This window comes from Dermochelys coriacea, chromosome 1 (assembly GCF_009764565.3).
Source record: "Dermochelys coriacea isolate rDerCor1 chromosome 1, rDerCor1.pri.v4, whole genome shotgun sequence".
Taxonomy (NCBI): Eukaryota; Metazoa; Chordata; order Testudines; family Dermochelyidae; genus Dermochelys; species Dermochelys coriacea.
In genome coordinates this window covers 164582682-164606585 of record NC_050068.2, presented here as the reverse complement: position 1 = coordinate 164606585, position 23904 = coordinate 164582682, and the positions used below count along the sequence as shown (strand labels likewise).

At 40.9% G+C, this 23904-nt stretch overlaps 1 protein-coding gene across 4 annotated transcripts in view; it reads right to left on the bottom strand.

Annotated features, from left to right (window-relative positions):
• The window catches only part of GART (phosphoribosylglycinamide formyltransferase, phosphoribosylglycinamide synthetase, phosphoribosylaminoimidazole synthetase), a 55761-nt gene that overhangs the window by 15423 nt on the left and 16434 nt on the right, over positions 1-23904 (bottom strand). For 3 of the 4 annotated variants that reach the window (XM_043508331.1, XM_038391992.2, XM_038392000.2), the window contains 12 exons: positions 23230-23317; positions 22514-22599; positions 17448-17616; positions 15710-15941; positions 12700-12794; positions 10684-10793; positions 7869-8067; positions 5177-5428; positions 4676-4828; positions 2648-2851; positions 2186-2317; positions 1458-1588 (listed from right to left, as the gene is read on the bottom strand). In XM_043508331.1, coding sequence (XP_043364266.1) covers positions 1458-1588; positions 2186-2317; positions 2648-2851; positions 4676-4828; positions 5177-5428; positions 7869-8067; positions 10684-10793; positions 12700-12794; positions 15710-15941; positions 17448-17616; positions 22514-22599; positions 23230-23317 — 1851 coding nt within the window. The other variant, XM_043508336.1, reaches the window with a different exon arrangement.

The following is a 23904-nucleotide window of genomic DNA, read 5'->3' as shown; positions in this document are numbered from 1 at the left end:
TGGCATTTGTCACTTATGTGCCTTTCACCTAAGCACCTTAGGCAGCTGGTATGTGGATTGCTGATGGGCATGGGCCATTTGCAGTGATCGCAGAGCTCAAAGCCTGGGGACCGGGGCATGCCCCAACCCCCGGTTGGGTCCCATCCAGGACTAACGAAGAGTTCGAGAACTACTACTAAGGGTAACTAAGAAAAATAGTAACTATATATAGCTATTTTACAGGATTTGAGAGTTAGCAAGAACAAAGAACGAAACAACGCTAGCCAAAGCAGTAGACATTCCAGCATCGTCACTGGTGACAAGAAGGAACTGAGGATGCAGGGAGCCAGCAGCACCCCTTATACTGCATGCTATGCAGGCGCCACTCCAGAGGGTGCCAGAGCCGGTCCCCTACGGATACTCCTGAGGGAAAAAAAAAAACTTCTGGCACTGGCGAATGTGGCGAGAGCACACACACACCCACACACACACCCTAATATGGAATGGACATGAGCAAGCACTCGAAGAAAAACTCAGGGTATGTCTACACTTACCAGGGATCGACGCTGCTGCGATCGATCCACCGGGGTCGATTTAGCAGGTCTAGTGAAGAGTGCCTAAGAGATAGGTGCTGTGACACTGAGCCTCGCAATGCCTCAGTTCCTTTGTGGATCTCACCCTTACTATATATTCGTATGGCATTAGCACAATGGGGTCCTGTTCACAGCTGTATCCCTTTCCGTGGCGGGGGGAGGGAGAGACTACCTCAACACCTTGTCTCTCTAATGTCATGCAAATAGTAATAAAAATATTAATAATTAATCATTTGTTTAAGCATCGGATCCTCCTCTAGTTGAAATCGACAGCAGATCTCACATTGGGCCCGATTCTCCACTGTTTATAATTGATAAATATTTTTGTAAACCAAACAAACACATTAACCCTGAACAAGGACCCTCTCCATGCTATTTTTAAACTGCAGACATGTTGGCTGTAGCACTGTCTGAAATGTACATATTTTCTCACCACAGCTGAACTTAAAAACAAAAAGAAAGGCTTTTGTTCAAACTTTAATAATAAAAATAATCACCTTTGGGGAGACCCCAAGCAAGAAAAATATTAGCTACGGAAGTGAAAAGTAGGTAGGTAGGTTGGTGGAGGTATGGTTTTAATATTAAGTGTTTTGCAACATTAAATGGCAGGTGTTTCTAGGCACATCCTATAACAAATCCCAACAACACCTGTAGGATAGAAAGAAAAGACATACTATTATCTCCATCCTACAGATAGGAGACAGAGAAGTTAAGTGACTTTCCTAAGGGCACAGACAGTCAATGGCATAGAAGATTGATGGAGTTTCTGTCTCCCAGTTCTGTGCTCCAGCTCCACCTCTCCCCTATAAATATTATTAATCCTTGGCTAGCTTTCCACAGCAATGAGTTAGTAAAATCTGATTCAAAAGGTAAAACATTGCTTACTTTTGTAGGAATACCAGCTCTTTCAGCTCTTTTTAACCCTTCCACGCCTGATTTGTTAGAAATGACGAGGACTACCTGTGCATAGCTGCTTGGCTTTTTTGTGCTGGTTATTAGGGCTTCAAGGTTTGTGCCTAAAATGAAAAAAGAAATGAAGACCAAGCATTTCTTGGAGGGTAAATATGAACATTCTGAGACAGCTTTTAAAAACAGTAACTTAGGAGAAGCCTGAACCAATGGCCCCTGAAGTCAATGGGTGTCTTTCCATTGACCGTAGTGACGTACGTACGTACATACGTGTGTGTGAGAGAGAGAAATGGTTTAATAAGTTATGCATTTGTAAAACATACTTTCCAGTGCATGAACTATGCTGCATGAAAGATTGGTCTGTTTGAAAATACAACGCTGCATCCCTCTGATCAGCTGGTCAATCACCTAAAGGTGGTATAGAGGTGTGTGGGCAAAAGTTACATATGTAGGTGTAGCTCACAAACAGTTTGCAGCCGTGGGTAATGATCAGAGTATATCTAATTCAAAATGGCCTAGGGCAAAAATCTGTTCTGCCAACCCTGAGGAGCTGCTCCCGATGTCGATCTCTAGGTTCCTGACTGAAAGCTCACTGAAGTTCATGGGAACACTTCCAGTAACTTGAAGCAGTTTTGGTTCAGGGCCTAAGTTTCTTTTTCAACAGCCTGCGTTGTACCTTGTAATGAAGAATGCAAAAGCCTCACCTGTTCCAGAGATGAGAACAGCCACCTTCACTTTGCTTGTTTGGGTTTTGCCTTGGATATGGTTGTGCAAAAACTGTAACCTATTTGTTTGCAAGGCTTGAAGCAGATTATGGACTTCAACATGGGAAGATTCTTAATGGGGGGGGGAAAAAAAAAGTATTACATGTAAACAGAGAAATACAGAGGACATAAAAAGGACTTCAGCACCTCTGAGAATTAGACCAATAGCACTTCTTGTTTCTCACCACTTCAAAGCTAACACTCATTTATCAAACACTGTTAAGCATGTGTTGTATGTACTCTAACTGGAGTCTTCAAGACTAGTATTTTAACACACCTATGGAGCAAATGCAACAGAGTATCTATGGATTAGATCCTCAGCTAACATCAGTGGAGCGTCACTGATTTACATCAGCTAGGGATCTGGCCCTACTTTCCTCTAGGTAAATGAGAATCGAGTACCTGTGTGTCGGGAGACGACTTTCCCAATCAGCCAGGCTTCCTCATGTCTCTGTATGTCTTTCAGAACCTGCTGAGCCAGCTCCTTCTCTACCACCAAAACTGCGCCAATCCCGCAATTAAACGTTCGGGCCATCTCCTCTTCCGAGAGGCTCCCCTCTTTTTGAAGCCAAGAGAAGATTTCAGGTATCCGCCAACTGTGAGCATCTGAAAATGGCTGAAGCTGTAAATTGCTTGTTTAAGTACAAAACAAGTGTTTAATAGCAATGATTGTCTTGACACAAATACTCAAGTTCCTAGAATATCAAGAGCCAGAATTACTGGACGTGAATTACAAATGCAAAAGTGATTAGACCTGGGGCAGTCTTAGGCCCAGTGATCTCTGCTGCGATGCAGAAGAACTGGATTTAATTCCCAGTCCATGTCTCTTACTGCCTCAGTCAGCAGGGTCTGGAGTGTTGGAAAATGTGGTTCAGCACATGGAATGTAGGAAATGAATTACTCAGCTGTGACCCATTATTTAATAATTAGATAGAGGCTTTGAGGATACTTCACAAGGTGCTCTTTTAGTCATCCTCTCCTGAGAAGATGACAGCTGCAATGGTAGAGAGGATATAAAACGAGGGAGGGACCATCACATTCCAACAGACAAGATCCCTGTCCCCCATGGCAAAAACTGATTGGCCCGCAACAGCAGCAGCATTGCTGAACAAGCCAGCATGATGGAGTTAAAAAGGGAGTAGATTTCTTTTTGCCATATGATATTTTAATTGTTGTCCTGGTTTTCATACATTAGTACTCAGAATTTAGCATATAGAAGAGACGAACTGTAAAAATAAAACACAGATCTGATGATCTCAGTCTGTGGAAGGAAGCACAATCTATTATTTGGAACAGGGAACTGGGAGTCATGCGTTCTCTGTTTTATTCTGCACCTGGCACTAACACTACGTGATCCTGAACAAGTCACTTAACTTTCCTGGGCCAACAGTTCCTTGCTTGTGAAATGGGATCATCATCATCCCACTGGGGACAGGACTCAGGGCAGGGGGAAGGGTGGGTGAAGAGGGTGCTTAGTCCCTGCCCTTCGGGTTGCTCTGTAGTCTACAGAGTTGGGGCGTGAACAGGCTGGAAATTGCTTCCCCCCTGCAACTCCAGAGCTTGGTGAAGGGGCTTCTCTGTGCCAGTGCTTTGTGAGGCTTTTGCACATGCAGGGCTTAGAGGGTCCTGGGCTTTCCTGGGGCACTGGCCCAGCCAGAGGCAGTGGGGGAAGGAAGGAGCCTGCTGGCCAGGCTGTTGATGAGCTGAGCTCTCCGACCAGTGGCTGGGGATATGGAGGAGCAGCGGGCTGGAGGAGGAGGGGACAAAGAGGAAAAACAGCAAGAGGACAGCAAGTGGGGGAGCACATAAAGGGCCAATGAGTGAACAGCAGATGCAACATGTAATCGGCCACCGCCTGGGGCCTGCCTGCCTGCACCAGCCGCAGCGTGCAGCTAGTGCTGGCAGGAAACCTGATGGGGGGTGGGGCCCTGCTGGCCAAGAGCTGGCACGCAGCGTGGGTTGCCCTGACGGACCAGTTGGGGAAGCAGTTGACCCCGTGCACTGCATCTTCATTCCACCACCAGTCTTGCACACCCACCCCCATCATCAGCCACTGGACCCTGCCCCCAGGTGGCTGGTGAGCAGGGATCCAGCCAGAAGCATGACGTGCCGGGTGGGGGAAGAACAGAAAATACAGGACAGTTTGCCCGTTTTTAAGAAAAAGTTGGGACACCTGCAGGAGGGCTTAAATATGGGACTGTCCCTTTAAAAACAGGACATCTGGTCACCCTACTACAAAGTACTTTGTAGGTATTCTGAGCGAAAGGGGAAATTCAATAAAGATCTAGTAAAAAAATAAACTGTGTTCTAGACATGCGAATGTTAGACTCAAGGAAAGTGTCAGTTTACCTTATACCACACTGATGGGCTTTTCAGGTCCATCCCCACAACTGTGCATTTTTTTATATGATGTCCATTTTGCTTCCTTACCTAAAACTACACCAAATGATTCTGGGAGAACTCGGGGGATGTTTTCCAACAGACCTCCTCCAGTGATGTGGGCGTAGGCCTTAACACACCCTGAACGAAGGACAGGCAACAGAGTTTTACTGTAGATTTTAGTCGGGGTTAACAATAGTTCCCCTGTGAATGTGAAATGAAAAAGACTGATTACAACATAGAAATAAATGTCAATCAAATTAAATCAAGGAAGCCTAAAAATATTCATTTACCCAGATATTGAAAAGCAACTACTATATGATAAATTGAAGTGGAGAGCAGAGCATTCTTCTCTTTAATGCCTGCAGTACACACCAGTGTTATTACCCATCTGCCCCTCAACTTAATTTGTTTCAGAGTATTTAATTTAGAGAAAAGGGAAAGAAGAATATAGTCAAGTAATAGTGGAATAAAAAAAAAGTTATGTTGGGAAAACAACCATGACATTTTGTTACACTTCAGGAGAAGAGGTATTCGTATTAGTGATGGTACCTAATGTCTGGTCACCAGAGCCAGCAACTGATGGAGAAGTGAAATCTAAAGACGACTTTTCTACAATCTTCCTTACAAGGCTAAACCCATTGCTGTGAACCCCAGAGGAAGCTATTCCAATGACAACATCCCCATCAGCAACTCTCTCCAGTTGGGGGAGCATCTGTCCTTGTTCCACGGCACCAACTACAAAGCCAGCGAGGTCATACTCCCCAGGCAGATACATGCCAGGCATTTCAGCAGTCTCTCCTCCTGCAGGGGACAGTGAAGGAAAAAGAATAGGGGTGAAAGACATTGTGATGAATATACATATGATTTTTAAATGTTTCCAACCGGATGCAAAGGAATGCAGTGGTGTAAATAAGCTCCACTAAGTATAAAAAAATGAAAAAAATTAATTAACACCAACATTTGTCACATGGCTGTAGCTCTGGTCACTGGAACTGATGACAGACAAATTGGAATGTTGTCAAGAAATCCTAATTCCTGCTGGCCAAGGTTAAAATTACTATATACCTACATTTGTTTATACAGATTTTTTTCATCGGGTTTGTTATCTAAGTGCTAATATGGCTTCCATCACAGGAGTATCTGAGCACAGAGACCACCTCCTGAGCATGGAGTCTGAAAACTAAATCTATTCCTATATACAGCAAAATATAAATGCTTAGGTTAGCACTCTGGAGAATAACAGACAGGTTTAATTCCCCTCTGGGGTGTGGCTATGATACACTAGGAAATGTATCCAAGGACGCTGAATGCATTAAATAATCGATTGCTTCACTTGTCTTCACAATGGTTTAGCATATCTAGACAGCAACACTGTTTGGCAGAACCATGCTCGCACATCCACACACAAAAATGCCTTACTAACCTGGTTGGACCAGTACACTCTGAAGTGTCGATCCCACAGTGCCCAGGACTGTTGCTGGGAGCAGAGTTTTTTCAGTAACTTCTAAACACATGGCACTGCATAGTGGGATGGAGTTAGCACGGCTAACTGAATCAGTGCAGCTGCAATGCTTATGGCTTCCTGTCCACACTGGAGAGAAACCCTTGTAGATTAGCTCAGGTATGATTGAAATGTGCAAAGGCCTTTTCCTAGGTGTTGCAACCATTTTGTACAAGTAAGTTTTGCGAAGTGCATGGCACAGCTGCAGTATGTGGATGCAAAGGGTCATACAGCTGTTTAGTCTGTTGTAACTTCTTTTTTGCCTAGTATAGACAAGACCTGAGGTATTTAAAAGTAGCTTTCTCATGTAACAAAATGTCTGGAAAAAATTAGTGATTTTAACAGGTCTGAAACAGAGACAGTGATAGAATTCTAGCATCCTAATGGCTACTTGACTCATGGTCTCTGATATTTCTGAATATGAGCACACAATGATACACAGTATTCCCATTTAAAACTTAATGATTAATCTCCACCAATTAATTTGTAAGTCTCCAGTTTCCTTTCTAACCTCACTGTCAGTGGCTATGTTTGCAGTTGTGTACTAACTGTAATGGAAATTAAGTCCTAAATTTTAAACAATTTAGTCAATGCATGTGACAGGTTTTGATATTTAAATATAAGTGTATTTTAGATGCAGGGTTTGAAGTAAGTAGCCCATTTGTTCATATACTGGTATGAAATAATGAATTAAGAAAATTTTGATTTGCAATATGTACATTGCCGGTTTTTCACGGACAAAACTTGTAAAAATACCTGTAAAACGAGAGATCCCCATTAAGAGAAGAGCGAATGACTCTCTTCTTTCTATTTTTCAAAGATTGAGAAAATGGTAACTATCATAATTTTTAAAACATATGTAATGCAAGATGAGCTTATCTGATTTTTCCATCTCTAACTGGTACATGAGAAGGTTTGTTTTGAAAATGTATTAAGCTTTGCTCCTGTATTTTTACTAGGGAAGATAATTACTTCTAAAAGGAGGAGAAATGTAAAAACAGAAAGAGAGAGCTGAACTTTGCTTTATAGTTTTCATTCTTCTAAATTGTAAGCCTACATTCTATTACTTTATAAAGTAAGGATTCATATTAAGTACTTGGATAACACAAGATTCGCTAACAGAATTTGAAACAATGAGTCGAATGACTTTTAAAGGTTATATTTTCGGGAAGTCACAAGTTAAAATGAACCATTATGTGACTTTTATGTAACAGTAGCTTCAATATTGAATAATAGGATATGTACATAATTTACTAATAAAATATGCTCCCGTAGTGTATGACGACAGTATGAGGAAATATGCTTAAACTTGCATCTTAACATCTTGGGATAAACTGATTTTGTGAAATTTGGATACTGCAAACACAGAGTTTTCATCAGAAAACAAACATGCCTGTTCAGCACGTTTATAAATTGACTTGAAATATATAAATAATTCAAATATGCAAACTATTGGCAGGAAGGGCTTTATGGAGCTCATTTTTATGAAGTTAAATGAAGAGACAGGGAAAGAAAATTGTCGAAACTTGGATTCCTGCCCTACTCATAGCTTTTGTGGACAAACAGCACCTGCTATGAAGGTGGATGGAGACCCCATTTCATAAAGCATAGGCAGTTAATCAGAGTCTCATCGAGTTTCTGAGACCTTTCAAAAATGTGGACGCAAAACATTAAAAAGCAGTTTAAAAAAGGTGCAGCACACAAATTTTCAAATGCCATACAGGAAGTGAGTGCTCGTACCCAAGAGAGAACATCCTGCTTTTTTACAAGCTTCAGCTATTCCCGCTATGACCGCTTGAGCCACTTCAGCGTCAAGTTTCCCACAGGCAAAATAGTCGAGGAAGAAGAGGGGCTCTGCTCCCTGAGCCAGGATGTCATTGACACACATGGCAACCAAGTCTTGGCCAATGGCGTCATGTTTCTTACACATCTGTGCAATCTGTAACAAGACAAAGAGAGACCAATTTGTAATTTTTGCATGAATTAAAAGCACAAGATCTGAGATGTTTCCCTGACAATGGCAAGGGAAGGCACAAACGTCATGTTGTTCATGTGAATACTTTCTGAAAATCCTCTAAAATGGTCAGTTCCTTCAAATTAGGGTGTATCGTTTCTTTAAGTCAATTATTTTTGTGGGGAGGGAGATTCTCTAGGTTTTTCACAATATGGGTTACATCTTACTAGAGAAGACACTTCCCATGCCATTGGCAACTGTCTAACATCCCTGTGGCAATTACAGCAATTGTTTACATGACATTAGAAAAGAATTTAAGAAGTTTCAGCAGTCTTTAGTGCAATGTAGCAGCTGAAAACAAGGAAGACAGACAGTATCATGTGACCATCCAGCTCTCCCCAGACCACCAACAAATAATACACAGACCACGAGATTTCAAGAAGTGAGAAAAGCTTTTTTGGGGAAGAGAATGAAAGACAAATAAAACTGAGAATAACTTGAAAAATGGTACAGTTCACTTCTAGAACACCTCTCATAAAAGGATCTCATAGTGCTTTGTAAACATATGCGAGATAAGCCTCACAGCACCCACCTGGTGGAGAAAGAGAATATTATTATCCCCATTTTTGTAGACTGAAGTAGTTGTGGCAAAGAGTGGTCAATGCCATAATTATCAAGTTTGTGTGTCTAAAGCTTGGAGCCTAAAATCAATAAATAAGCAGCCTGCTGTACTCCCAGCTCCAAACATTACAAAAGCATAGCTAAAAATCATGCAATTTTAAAACAAATCAATTTTGGCTGTTTATTTGCCTACTTAGTTTCAGTCTTCAGGTTACATTCATGTCACATTTTCAAGCTATACACCATAACCACCAGGGCTAGAATCTTACTGTAAAAATAATCATCAGGATTGATAGTCTCATATAATCCCTTGCCTCCAGGACCTGGGGCTTTAAGCAAAATATCAAACAGCATGAGACTTGTGATAAAATCGTGAGAGTTGACACTACTGAGACTGATTTCCAAGGCACTAAACAACCATAGCTCCCATGGAAGTTAACAAAGGGTTCCCACGAACCCTTGATATGACCAAATGACATGGCTGGATTTTAGTATGTCAGACGTCAGCTGCAGTGATGGAGTTAGTGTGAAATAGCAGGTACTTCACAACTATGCTTTTCTGGACAAGACACAACAAGTACAAGAAACTCTTCCTCTATTTCCTAAGCAAAAGAATAAAAATGACGACAAGTTCAAAATAGCTCTGATAAAACTGGATTTCTACATTATTATTAATAGTAATAATAATGCAGTAGCATGTAGAATGCCCAATCAAAACTGGGATGCCACTGTGCTAGGCACTGCATAAACACAGAGTAAGAGATGGTCCCACCCTGAAAAATTTACCATCTAAAAATGAGACAAGATGCAACAGGTGGATTTAACGAACAATAAGAGTAAAAAGGGCAGGGTTCAAAGGAAGAAGTGGGAAGAGCACAGCTTCCTAGTAATTGCCTTTTCCTGGCTTGGGTAAGGAATGCTCCCACTCCGATCCTCCTTAGGTGATGAGGAGAGAGTTCCCCCCTCCTGTTTCAATCTACATTAACCAATGGAGAATGCCACTGAGGGAGACCATTAAGATTATGCAATTATACAGAGCAGGTAGATAGTGCATAATGTCATTCTGAGTCAATGGGAAAGTACGTTTTGGTGGCTGTTTTTTAAACTACTATTTATTTCCACTTTAAAAATAAAAATTAACCTCAACTAAGTTTATTTTTGTTACCACTCTCAATTTCCATCTTTTCTAACCGCCAATGACTTGGACATAGAAAGGGATCACTTGATTTTAATAATAATAAATATTTATGAGAGCACTGAGATTTGGAATATCATTCATTTCATTTACAGCTCAATGTGCTACATTCTTTGTGCACCTGAAACTCCCAACAGGAGTTTTGGGAAACATGGTCCCAGTCTTTAAATCTCTGAGCTGGGAGCTCAGCTCCAAAAATTTCTCTGGTGTGAACAAGAAAACCGATGGGCACAGCAAAAACTCCAATTCATGCTGTCCAGCAGTAAGTAAGTAAGCAAGCAAGCATCTGTTGGATACAGATGTTAAAAGACTATGGGCCAGATACTCAGCTGGAATAAATTAGCAGAGCTCAATGAATCTGACTTAAGATTTCATCTTAAGGAATGTTCATTCTTTTAATTTAATTGGGGTGTACAAAATGTACTCAGAATGAAATGGTCCAATCAATGTGCACAAATATACAAGGGCCTTTATATAGTCTTATTGTCTGGCTCTGCGATTGGACACTGTGTAGTAGAGATGGAGGCCCTGATTCAGCAAGGTATTTAAATACGTGCCTAATTTTAAGCATGAGCAGTCCCTGACTTCAGTGGGGATTCTCACCTGCTTAAAACCAGACATATACTTAGCTGAACAGGGGTCAGAAAGAGGATGCTTTTTGAAAGTATTAATATGTATTCTTCTGAACACAATAAGCATCCCCCATTAATAATCTCGGCATTGATGTGGACAGGTGTTTTGCTTTTAACCAGGACATTCCTTCCTGCACAGGTGTTTCCAGTTACCTTGAGTTTTGTTCCAACGCCATCAGTTCCAGACACCAAGATAGGATCTTTGTAACCAGCTGCTTTCAAGTCAAAGAGACCAGCAAATCCTCCGAGCTCTGCATTGCAGCCTGCCAACCAGAAAAAAAAGACAAGGGAATTAAACTTACACTCCAATGGGATCCTGCCAGATCCTCCACCCACTGAAGAGCTTCCTTCTGAAGTTTTAGTCAATAGAAGGGATCACAAGAGTCTCTCTTCCCTTCCCTGGCTCCCCAAAGACCTCTACAGCAGTCTCAGCCTCTATTAATAGGCTGATAGATCCTGATCTAACCCCTATCATTGATTTCCGTTGTAAATTGGGCCCTTGGGGAACAAGGGCTGAGCTCCGGGCATAAATTTTGATCTAACGTGTTTATGCTGTTGATAAACACGACAAAACAATGTGGGGGGAAGGAATGTACCAACTAATATACTATCTAATTTCCAAAGCTATACCTGAGTATAAATAAAAGCACGGAGAGTATTAAAACACTGTAAAACGTACATCTCTAAAATGTATTGAGGTCGTCTGGGCTTTGACTGTTCACTGCCCTACACCCTGTGTAAACTGCGTACACCTGCGCAAAATATGTGCAAAGTGATTGAAAACCATTACTATTCTGACTGATCACATTTTACATCCCTTTTGCACAGAAAGTCAATGGGACTTAAGCTCGAGTCATTTACGCACTTTTGCAAACGTTATCCCTGGTGCAAGTGAAAGGTGCTGATTGACAGCTTGGTATACTGAAGTCTTCTAACCACTTATGACCCATTCCTACAAATCATCCAAATGTAGAAAACCCATTGAAACTGAGCCAACAACAGTGGGCCCTGATCCAGCAAACCACTGAGTAAAGCACTTTCTTAACTTTAAATACAGGAGTAGTTCCACAATAGGCCAGTTAAGCATGTGCTTTAATTGCTTACTGGATTTAAGCCTTGAAACACAGGGAGTGTGTTACCCTTTTAGGATATATTTTTATAATTACATAAGCTTGTGATTGCACATTCAATAATTAATGTAGATTATTTGTCCCTTTTTGTACTTAAAAAGCTTTCTGTAAAAGCAGGTAAGAAATGGCTGTAGTAGTCTGAAGCCCATTCCTCCCTGAAGAAAGTTGCCAACAGGACATTTTTTTCCCCACTGAGATGCAGTACCCATTTTATAATGTCTCTACCTACAGTGTATTATTAGTGTCAAGTACATGTATGTTTGGCTTCCAGCTGTTAAGATTAGCACACATTAAAAAAAACTAACAATGAAAGGGGCAAATCTGGAAAAAAGAAATTATTCACAGCTTTGGTAAATGTGAAAAAGATATAAAGCTATTTGAAGGTCCTTAGTTAATTTGAAAATTGAAATAAAACTATATTAAAAAAAATGTCTGTATTCATTTCAGACCCATACTTTGTTATACCACCATTAGTGACTTGTTATGGCAAGGCAAGTTTCTGAAACCAGCATGAGGAGGATCTGACCTGATAAGAGTTATCTGAGGAGCTCATGGGTGTCTTATATGCATAACTGAGGTAATTCCATGTATGATTATGGGGAGCTTTTACACTTTCAGTGAAAAGTCACAGGCTTTCAAAACATTTATTGAAGAAAAATGCATCTCTGATACTGTACTCAAACTGATAATATAATTTACTTAAAAATATTAGCAGGTGGTGCGATTTTTGCTCATGTATCTTTAAGTTAGGGAATAAACCTCTGTGATGCATGAGCACCTTCAATTCTGTTGAACTCAAGGGGAGTTGAGAATGTGCTATACCTCTCAGGTTATACGTTTTACAGGGTCATTTTGACAAGTGATTCTGAATCTTTAGGGATTTCTGCATTTTGAATCTCTCTTGGGTGTTTGCTCAACCTTGAAATTTTCAAGGCAGGACACACAAACATGAGCATTTGCGTCACTCTAAAGATCTAATGACATGTATGGTTGTCAAGAACTGAGTGAACCAGGAATAATGGTACAAATCTGAGCTTACCTGGCCTTGAGGTGGCTGCTGCTAAGGGTTTAATTTGCTGAACCAAGGTATTGCCAGCTGCGATGTCTACCCCACTGTTTTTGTAAGTCAGGCCTCTAAAAGATTGTTAAAAAAAAAGTTTAAAGTAACCAATTACTAATGGCATAAATATGTTTGCCTTTTAGAGTATTTACTTTCCTACATTACTGTGATGCTGTGAGATTTAATTATATAGAACTTGATCCTGGCCCTAGTAAACTCAATGTGAGTTTTCCTAGTAGCATCATCCCTTTCATGTTTGCACAGTACTTTGCTAATGTAGCGTACGCGGCAAGCATGATTAGAATAGCATGAAAGAATTCAGCAGTAGTGACACAACATCTACTATACCACAAACTTCAGAACAGCTCAGTAACTCAAAAGATTGATGCACTGCACTGCACTGCACTGCTGTTTTGAGGCTAAGCTCATGCACATGGCTGAAAATAGGAACCAGGAGTACTGTGCTGTGTGATATATGAATGCTCCTAGCCATCATAAGGACAGCATCAGAGACCAGAACATAAGCCAACTGGTTACACACCAAGATACAATTCGCACAAAGATGACATTCAAAGGAGGGACAAGGGGCTTGGTTCTGCAGACACTGGTCCATTGGCTTCAATTAGATTACTCACGTGCTAAAAATTAAGCATCTGCTTAAGTTCTTTGATGGATCAGGCAAGAATGCTCAGTGGCTTGCAGGAAGCTCAAAATAGCATCCCATACACAGACCAGCACTGCTCTATGAGAACATATCCTTCAACTTCAATTTAAGATTAGTCCTTTCTTAATGACTCTGGTGGTAGCAGCACAAAACATAGTGCATCTTTTAATTAATAAGCAAGCTTACTTTTAAAAAAATGTCTAGCATAAGATTGCTTGAAGAATGCACATTTTTTAAAGCCCAATATATTAAATATACACATACATGCACACACACAGTAAAAGGCACCCAATGAATATTTGGTTATAAACTTGTACCCCAATTCAGTTAATGCATAAATGTATACAAATTGGAATGTACAGGTTATTAACTGGGATACAAGTTATTACCCGCATATTCACAGGAAGGATGTTTTATTTTTGGGATGGTCATTGTAGTTGCTTTCAATGCTCAGTTGTAGCAAATGTATTTGACTCAGTTTGAGCAATCTGAATTCTTACACGGCCATGGGTATGGATGAGATGGCCTAATAGATATTTTAGCTCTCTAATTTTTGTGATTCAGTATTCGGTTTATTCTCAAGGTGAAGCCTGATACTGGTTGAGGAACAGAGATCTATCAGAATGACTGCCCTCTTCCCAAGGAGTCTTATTAAGAAAAATTCCCTATAAACAGCTGCAGACACACACATTTCTGTTCAAACATACAAAAGGAGAAATATTAAGCATTTTCAGCTCCTAAATATATGCTGGGTTTTGTTTTTGTTTTTCTTAAAAAGGAGTATTTTATTTTCAGAAAATGCTCTGATTGCATTATAGCAGTGGTGGGCCACAGGTTGCCCACCCCTGCATTATAGAGTGAAACATTACTGCCCAAGGATTGACCCTGCCATGTGCTGTGCGCCTTCCCTGAGCTGCCCCCTCAGGAGCAAAGGCCTCCCAGCACATTGCAGAATAAGTTCCTAGAGACTACTGCTGCACTTGATGGCCCAATCTTTGGTCCTTGTGACCTGTGCTCAACACAGGAGCCAAGGTGGGGCAAAAGCTATTTTGCATCACCTATTTGTTCTCCCAGTACTTGGGACTGTCTGGCATCAGTCTGGCCTCCAATACACATTAAAGCAGTCTCAGGGCCACTTGAACTTACACTAGCTCCCAAAGGGCGGACACATGAGCCGGGGATCATAAGAGCGTAGAGGAATTCCAGCCATGTTCCCTCTCTCTCCATGCCCCCTAAGTTCAGTGCTTTACAGAGTCAGGCTCCTAGTGTCTGTTCAAATACAGTGGTTTCTCGTGTAATACGAAGATTTGATTATAATTTGATTACAATTTTTACTACAGCATTTACACTAATTATATGCTTTCACATAATTAAACAAATTCTCCAATGGGGTCCTGTACTCTCAGGAGAAATAAGACTAAATACAAGCACTGTTTCACACTTAGTTTATTTATTGATTATACATAGATGGCTTTACAATATACTAATCAAACAGTACACTAGTAGCAAAACAGAGACTCTTACTAACACAGCCTCTCATACTTTGCATAAAATGGTCTATTACCAAAAGTTATTATGGCTGTTAATAAACTGGGGAAGAGACAGATGGAGAAAAAATGCTCTGTATCTGGTAACATCAGTTAAAAAGTTTGCAAGAGGTTCTTGACTACATCAAAAGGCAATCAAGAGACACTGCTCAAAAGAAAAACAAAAACACAAAAAACCCCAACTTCCCAGGATTAATAAACCTGTGTCTCACAGAACTATTTCAAAATAAGTTACAAATTATAAACAGGCTGTTAGTCGAAACCCAATAAAGCACGAGTTCCAAAGCTTCTTGCTCCTTTTACACACATTTTAATAACCCTAAAAATGAATCCAATAAAACAATCCACTAACATTTCTCCCATAAACAGAAGAGATGTCTTTAACGTTAGACCAATGGGTAATATGAATTTAGTGCAGGAGCAAGTTACTGTTGTAAGAGCCTTGGAAACCGAAGTCCTCCATAAACAGACTAGGCATAGTACAGGCAGCAGCAGTGCAAGTTACCTTAAACTTGCTTGTTAGCGTTGTTTACCCCAGACCTGGAAGAATCAGCGTTAGGTTGAGAGAGTAATGCAGTTTCCAAACCCAGTCAGTGGCTGCCTTCTCTTGCTTAGATCACTACAGAAATGCCAACTGTAAATTGCTACCTACATCTGGGTACATCAGAAGCTAGCTGGAGACACCAAGTTAGGTGATCTTTTGAGTTATTGATATCTTTTGATCAAATCAGGTAGCACTAATAACAACAAATTTCAGGCAGCGCCTTCAGATATATACCTGGAATTGCTGAGGAAAGCTATCGCCCGATAACCAATGTCCTTTCTGTAAATGGCACCCTTGAAGTGTATGGCTGCTACTCCTTTGTTGACTTCTTCCAGTGCTGACATCAGATCCTTCTTGATAGCCGTTACCGTAAGGACTCTTCCACCATTAGTCACTACTTTGCCATCCTTTATTGCCGTGCCTGCATGGAACACCTCCAGCCCTAGTTCTTTAGCCTCAGAAAATCCTGTAATATTTTACAATATAAAGAGTCAATCAATCAGTCACTTCAAATACTTTGATCTATCACTAATTATTAATTATTTGTATTTCAGTAGTCCCTAGGAACCGCAATCAAGGATCAAGATTGATTGTGCAGGCCCACATAACCACTCTGGTAACTAAATACATATAAAGAAGCTAAATCCTGTGGACAGACAAATGTGTTAGCTAAATGCCCTGGGACGTGGAAGGAGGCATTTAGCTGAGACATCTGCTTACGGATTTAATTTTTAGTTGTATTTTGCATGACTCTACTCTTAGTTATGACTGTGAGTGACCAAAATAGATTCGCACGTCGCTCGGTTGGTACATCCCGCCGCAGATGTGGGGGCACGTGTGGTCCAAAAAAAGGGAAAAGGCTGTACCACAGCCAGTTAGTTATACTAATGACCTTTACTAGGTCCATGTTAAGTTTGGTTTCTAGAGGCTGGCGTCAATAGGGCAGCCCTTCTAGTCAGGGCAGCATGGCCTAATGGCCAGAGTCAGTAGAGGGCCCTTCCACTTGAGACAATGTGGCCCAATGACCAGAGTCAGCAAACAGCCCTTCTATGCAGGGCAGTGTGGCCTAATGGCCAGAGTCAGCGTAGTGGCTCACCTCTGAGAGATTGCATGGGGAATCCCTGTTGGGGAAGTGTGGCGCCACTCAGGGGGGCATGGCACGCTGGGTAATAGGACTTGTGACCTCCCTGCTCCTCCAAGTCCCAGCGCAGGGCCCTATCGGTGGTGGGAGCGCTCACCACCGAGTCAGCGGAGATCCTCCCGAAACATGCTGACTGGTTCCCTGGTTCGCTCACAATCGAAAAGTTTAAGTTCCCTGGGCTTCTTCTTATCTTTTTCCCCTCGTTGGAGCTCCCCGTTCCTCTGGGGTCCTCAAATGGCCAGGCTCCCACCGGTGCAGCCCCTTCTCAGGGCTTGTCGGGCAGCCTACAGTCTGTCTGGCACTCTGCAAGCCCAGGCCCCATAGTCAGGGCCCATAGCAACTCCCTGGAAAGAGCTCACAGCCCGTGTCCTTCCCCTCCAGCAGCTACCTTTTATATGCTGGGGCTGGTGCAGGGTAGGTACGCCCTGTCACACAGCACCAAAACAACAATGGGCAGTCATGAATTTAGTACTATCCTCAGGTTTCACAGCACCTCAACAACATATTTAAGAAACATAGGAGGACCAGAAAGAGGATATTGCGAGTGGGAAATGCTGCAATTTTGGCCACAATGCTTACAAGATGAGAGTAAACTCTCAGTTTTCCTCCCCAGTCTGAACTTTATATGAAAGGAAAGACATTCTATTTGACTAATGAAAGCTAAAAATCTAACTTGAGGGGCAGTGGGAGGGTTGGGGGGTGTTAAAATTCAGTTGTCTCTTGCTGATGCAGTCATAAATTTGTAGTTTCCAAACCTTTATATTACATAGATTAACCTGCGCAAGGCATACGGGGGAAACCTTCTTGCATAGTTACTCCTGATGTCTTTACCTGTTATTTCCAAGCCCTTGGCATAGTTTCCTGGATAACCTTCACAAGCCATGACCACAGTCATGGCTGCACTGTCTTCAGACCAAACAGGCATGGAGCTAGACAGCTTTCTCTTGATCGTCGCTTGTATAACTTCATACAAATCACTCTTCAATAGCGGAAGAATTACCTACAAAAATGTAGACAAGTTAAAGAGACACTAAGGTTGAATTAAGTCCCAAATTTAGACTTTTTAAGAACATAGGTTTTATAAAAAACACAGTTACTTTTTCTGTAACTGGTGTTCTTCGAGATGTATTGCTCATATCCATTCAACTTAGATGTGTGTGCTTGCCATGTGCATCGGTGCCGGAAATTTTTCTCTCAGCAGTATCTGTAGGGAACCAGCTGTGGTCCCATCCCATCACAGGCCATTGGGCCTATTTACCATGAATAGTTAGCAATCAACTAATTGCCAAAATCATATTATCCCATCATACCATCTCCTCCATAAACTTATCGAGCTTAATCTTGAAGCTAGATAGGTCTTTTGTCCCCACTGCTTCCCTTGGAAGGCTGTTCCAGAACTTTACTCCTCTGATGGTTAGAAACCTTCATCTAATTTCAAGTCTAAACTTCCGTGATGGCCGGTTTATATCCAATTGTTCTTGTGTCCACATTGGTACTGAGCTTAAATAATTCCTCTCGCTCCCCGATATTTATCCCTCCGATATATTTATAGAGAGCAATCATATCTCTCCCCAGCTTTCTTTTGGTTAGGCTAAAGAAGGCAAGCTCCTTGAGTCTCCTTTCATAAGACAAGTTTTCCATTCCTCGGATCATCCTAGTAGCCCTTCTCTGTACCTGTTCCAGTTTGAATTCATCCTTCTTAAAAACATGGGAGACCAGAACTGCACACAGTATTCCAGATGAGGTCTCACCAGTGCCTTGTATAACTGTACTAACACCTTATCTCTACTGGAAATACCTCACCTGATGCATCCCAAGATAGCATTAGCTTTTTTCTCGGTCATATCACATTGGCGGCTCATAGTCATCCTGTGGTCAACCAATACTCCAAGGTCCTTCTCCTCTTCCGTTACTTCCAATTGATGTGTCCCCGGCTTATAATTAAATTTCTTTTTATTAATCCCTAAATGCATAACCTTACACTTCTCACTATTCAATTTCATCCTATTACTATTACTCCAGTTTACAAGATCATACAGATCTTCCTGTATGATATCCTGGTCCTTCTCTGAATTGGCAATACCTCCCAGCTTCGTGTCATCTGCAAATTTTATTAGCACACTCCCACTTTTTGTGCCGAGGTCAGTAATAAAAAGATTAAATAAGATTGGTCGCAAAACCGATCCCCGAGGAACTCCACTGGTAACCTCCCTCCAGCCTGACCGTTCACCTTTCAGTATGACCCGCTGTAGTCTCTCCTTTAACCAATTCCTTATCCACCTTTCAATTTTCATATTGATCCCCATCTTTTCCAATTTAACTAATAATTCCCTATGTGGCACCGTATCAAACGCTTTACTGAAATTTTGGTAAATTAGATCCACTGCATTTCCTTTGTCTAAAAAAACTGTTACTTTCTCAAAGAAGGAGATCAGGTTCGTTTGGCACAATCTATCTTTTGTAAAACCATGTTGTATTTTGTCTCATTTACCATTGACCTCAATGTCCTTCACTATTTTCTCCTTCAAAATTTTTTCCAAGACCTTGCATACTACAGATGTCAAAGTAACAGGCCTGTAGTTACCGGATCACTTTTTTTTCCCCTTTCTTAAAAATAGGAACTATGTTAGGAATTCTCCAATCATACAGTACAACCCCTGAGTTTACAGATTCATTAAAAATTCTTGCTAATGGGCTTGCAATTTCATCTGCCAGTTCCTTTAATATTCTTGGATGAAGATTATCTGGGCCCCCCAATTTAATCCCATAAACTGTTCGAGTTTCGCTTCTACCTTAGATATGGTAATATCTACCTCCATATCCTCATTCCTATTTGTCATGCTACCATTATCCCTAAGATCCTTATTAGCCTCATTAAAGACTGAGGCAAAGTATCTGTTTAGATATTGTGCCATGCCTAGATTATCCTTAACCTCCACTCCATCCTCAGTGTTTAGCGGTCCCACTTCTTCTCTTTCTTTATTTTCTTCTTATTTATATGGCTATAGAACCTTTTACTATTGGTTTTAATTCCCTTTGCAAGGTCCAACTCTACTTGACTTTTAGCCTGTCTCACTTTATCCCTACATGTTCTGACCTCAATAAGATAGCTTCCCTTGCTGATCCCTCCCATCTTCCACTCCCTGTATGCTTTCTGCTTTTTCTTAATCACCTCTCTGAGATGCTTCCTCATCCAGCTTGGTCTGCAACCCCTGCCTATGAATTTTTTCCCCTTTCTTGGGATGCAGGCTTCTGACAGCTTCTGCAGCTTTGACTTGAAGTAATGCCAGGCCTCCTAGCCTTTAGATCCATAAATTCTTCAGTCCAATCCACTTCCCTAACTAATTTCTTTTATTTTTGAAAGTCAGCCCTTTTGAAATCAAAAACCCTAGTCGCAGATTTACTTTTGTTTATCCTTCCATTCAGTTTGAACTGAATTAGCTCATGATCACTTGAACCAATGTTGTCCCCTACAACCATTTCTTCTATGGAGGTCCTCACTACTCACCGAAACCAAATCTAAAATGGCATCCCCTCTTGTCGGTTCAGCAACTGCTTGATGAAGGAATCCATCAGCTATCGCAACCAGGAAAATCTGAGCCCTATTATTATTATTATTACGAGCACTTGTCCTCCAGTCTATATTTGGGAAGTTAGTCTCCCATGATCATGCAGTTCCCATTAGTATTTACTTCATTAAAAACATTAAAGAGGGCTCTATCCATATCCAAATTAGATCCCGACGGTCTATAGCACACCCCAAGTACTATCCCAGGGGAGGCTCTAGTAGTTTTCTTCCCCAATGTGATTTTTGCCCAGACGGACTCTGTTTTATCCATTCCATCGCTTCTTATTTCTTTACATTCTATCTCATCATTGATATACAGTGCTACTCCACCACTTTTACCTTTATTTCTGTCTTTCCTAAACAGCACATATCCTTCAATACCTGTAGTCCAGTCATGACTACTATTCCACCATGTTTCTGTTATCCCTATAATATTTGGTTTCACTTCCTGCACCAGTAGCTCTAGTTCCTCCATTTTGTTACCTAGGCTCCTCGCATAGGTCTACAAACATCTTAATTTTTGCTGTATGGACTCGCTCACATTCTTTACCTGATTAGGCACGGACATTATACCGCCAGTATGACCTATTACACTGGTATCCACACTGCCCTTCCTCCTTATGTCCATTCTTCTACCCACGGCTGTATCCTTTCTTACTTTGTTTTCTTCCCTCTCAATGTTAAAATCCGGCATGGAGATTACCTGGACATCTCCCAACCATCTCCCCCAAATTCCTAGTTTAAAGCTTTCAATCAGTTGTGCCAGCCTTCATCCTTGAAGTCTATTTCCTTCCCTACTCAGATGAAGTCCATCCCGAGAGAACAGTCCTTTGTCCATGAATGCCTCCCAGTAGCCATACATCCCAAAGGCCTCCTTATAGCACCACTGCCTGAGCCATCTGTTGATGGTCATAATCTTGTCACACCCTTGTTGCCCTTCTCTCTCAAGGGACAGGCAGAATCCCACTGAAGATCACCTGAGCCTCAATTTCCTTTAGTGTCTTCCCCAGCCTGTCATAGTCTCCCTTGATACGTTCCAGCGAGAATCTATCAGCATCATTTGTTCCCATATGAAGGACGATCAGTGGATTCTTTCCCGCTCCCTTTAGGATCCAATTCAATCTCAGGTCCACATCCTGTATCTTAGTACCCGGTAGACAGCACACTCTTCTATTCTCTGGATCAACTCTGGTTACAGGCCTATCTATTCTTCTCAGCAAGGAGTCCCCGATCATGTAGACCTCCCTTTTCCTGGTGATGGTGCGATTCTCTGGTCTTTCCCCTGTTCCCTCTGGCTGCAAGTCCTTTCCATTCCTATTCTCCCTTGTAATCCTCTTCAACCCATTCTGTATCCTCCTGGGGCTCATATTTGGTGTTGTCTCCATTGACTCTTCCCCTTTTTCTATAGGGCGAGTTGCTCTTCTCTTCTTCCTTGCCCTTCCACCTTTACTGACCACCTGCTGTGCCCCTTCTTCGTTTTCCAACTATGCATACCTGTTCTTGAGCTCTATTTCTCCTTCACTAGCCCATCTTTTCCTCTGCCTGGTTCTTTTAGTCACAAATAAATATTTTTTTAACAAAGTAAACACTCCCCTGAAGTGTTTGCTACTCAAAACATTGTACACAAGAATCAGAAAATGACACTAGCTAACTGGAGACTGAATATGAATGAGAGTGAAAGTGGCTGGTCTATTTATGTCATCCATATGGAGTGAAATGTAATTGAACGATCCGCATTAATGGTGAACTCTAAATTACTAAAAATAATATTTATAAAATAAGGCAAATCCTTACATTGGTGACCAGACACTTATATAAGTAAAGCCAAAGGGAAGACATACATATCTCTCACCAACGTGAATAAAGAGTTCACAATCTGGTCCTACATAACATTTAACCTGACAGTATCTCTTCAAAATTTTAACACTAATGTAAATTCAAATCCCTTCTAAAGACCCACTTCTTATGCAATTAAGATATATGACGCCTAGAACTGAAAATAAAGAAAGCTAGCATTAAGGTATGCCATGCTCTAGATCATAAGCTGAGTAGGTCTGGGACTCAACTTTGTCGTTTGTTCAGTACTGAAAACATTTCTGGCACAAACACATAGTAATTAATAATGTGAAAAAAATACTAATCTAACACTGCTTTGAAGGAAATTGCTATACAAAACTCAAAATCTAAATTTTCTTTTTAAATCTTAAAACAATTAGGTAATTATGCATTAGATCTTTGGTTAAGTTTTCCCTATTTATAATCAGTGCAAATAAAGTAGCATAGGTAAAAGTGTGATTTTTTTTCCATACTGTTGAACCATGTCACTCACCTGACATTCTGGGTCACCAAACCTGCAATTAAACTCTAGAACCTTAGGCCCATCATTGGTAAGCATTAATCCAGCATATAGCACACCTAAAATGACAAACCACATTAAAAACTAGTCTAAGTGACTGTACACGCCATTTGTTTTAAAACGGTTTATAATGAATGTTGCATTTGCCATGCTATTATTAGGGGGCTGCCAGACCATGTTCACTCTAAACCTTAATTTCAAACAAACATTTGGGGCAAAAATTCTCCAAAATATCCTGCAGAATTTTGTCCACAATTATTTGTCGGCTGTTCTTTTAATCCAATCACTTGTGGGTGCAAATAATAGAATGAAGGCATGCAGTTATCAGATATGTGCAGAGAGACAGAAATTCCATTACCTGCACTCATGAGTGATTGCCCTGTTAAATTACAGGCACAAATAATTGTGGACACAATTTTGCAGACTACATTAGAAAATGTTGCCCTTACCATTCTTGCTCATTTGGGGCCTGATCCATCTGACTCAACAGAAAGAAGCCACTGACTTCAGTGGGCTTTGGATCAAGCCCTTGGAACCAAATCCAGCTCTCAAAGAAGTCCAAGTATTGCCATTAACTTCAGTGGGAATTGGACTGGGCCCGTAGCAGGAGAGTGAAGAAGGGAAGAGGGAGTAAGTTATGTTTGCTGTTTGAAGACAAACATCTAACAAAAACAAAAGCTTCCACCTACCAATGTAAGGGACACCCTCTTCTTTCATCCCATCAACCGCTTTCTGAAGAATAGTATCTCTGATTTTCAGTAGCAAATCTTTGGAAATCTAATAAAATATTATTAGAAATGAATGTATTTTTTCCTAGTGTCATACATGTGCTTTTTTTTTTTTTTCTCCTTTTTTTTTTTTTTTTTGCATTGCTTTTAAGAGCCATGCAGCAGTATTGCAGGTATCTTTCACACTTGAAATTCAACAAGACAAAGCGAATATCTCCTTATCTATCTAGAAAGGACATACAGCACTACTGACACCGACTCTGATCCCATAACATTTACACACATGCTTAACTCTACACATGCGAGTAGTCCCTTTGACATAATGGAACTCCTCATTTGCATAACATTAAGTATGTATGTAAATGTTTCCAGGAAGGGGAGGTCAAGACAAGTTAAGGCTGGAATGCACACAGGACATTACTGACTGAATCACTGTCAAATAAAATCAGCATAGCTATGTTATGATAAAAGGTTTACTTTTACCTTTACAACAGAAAAAGAAGTCAGTTGACCAGAATAGCAATCAAAAGAAAGTAAAGTATTTCCCTTTGCAAACAACAGTTACCGGTCAAACAGAGAGACCGAATCACAATGAGACATATGACAAAGGCAAATCATTCTAACTTAAATAAGAGA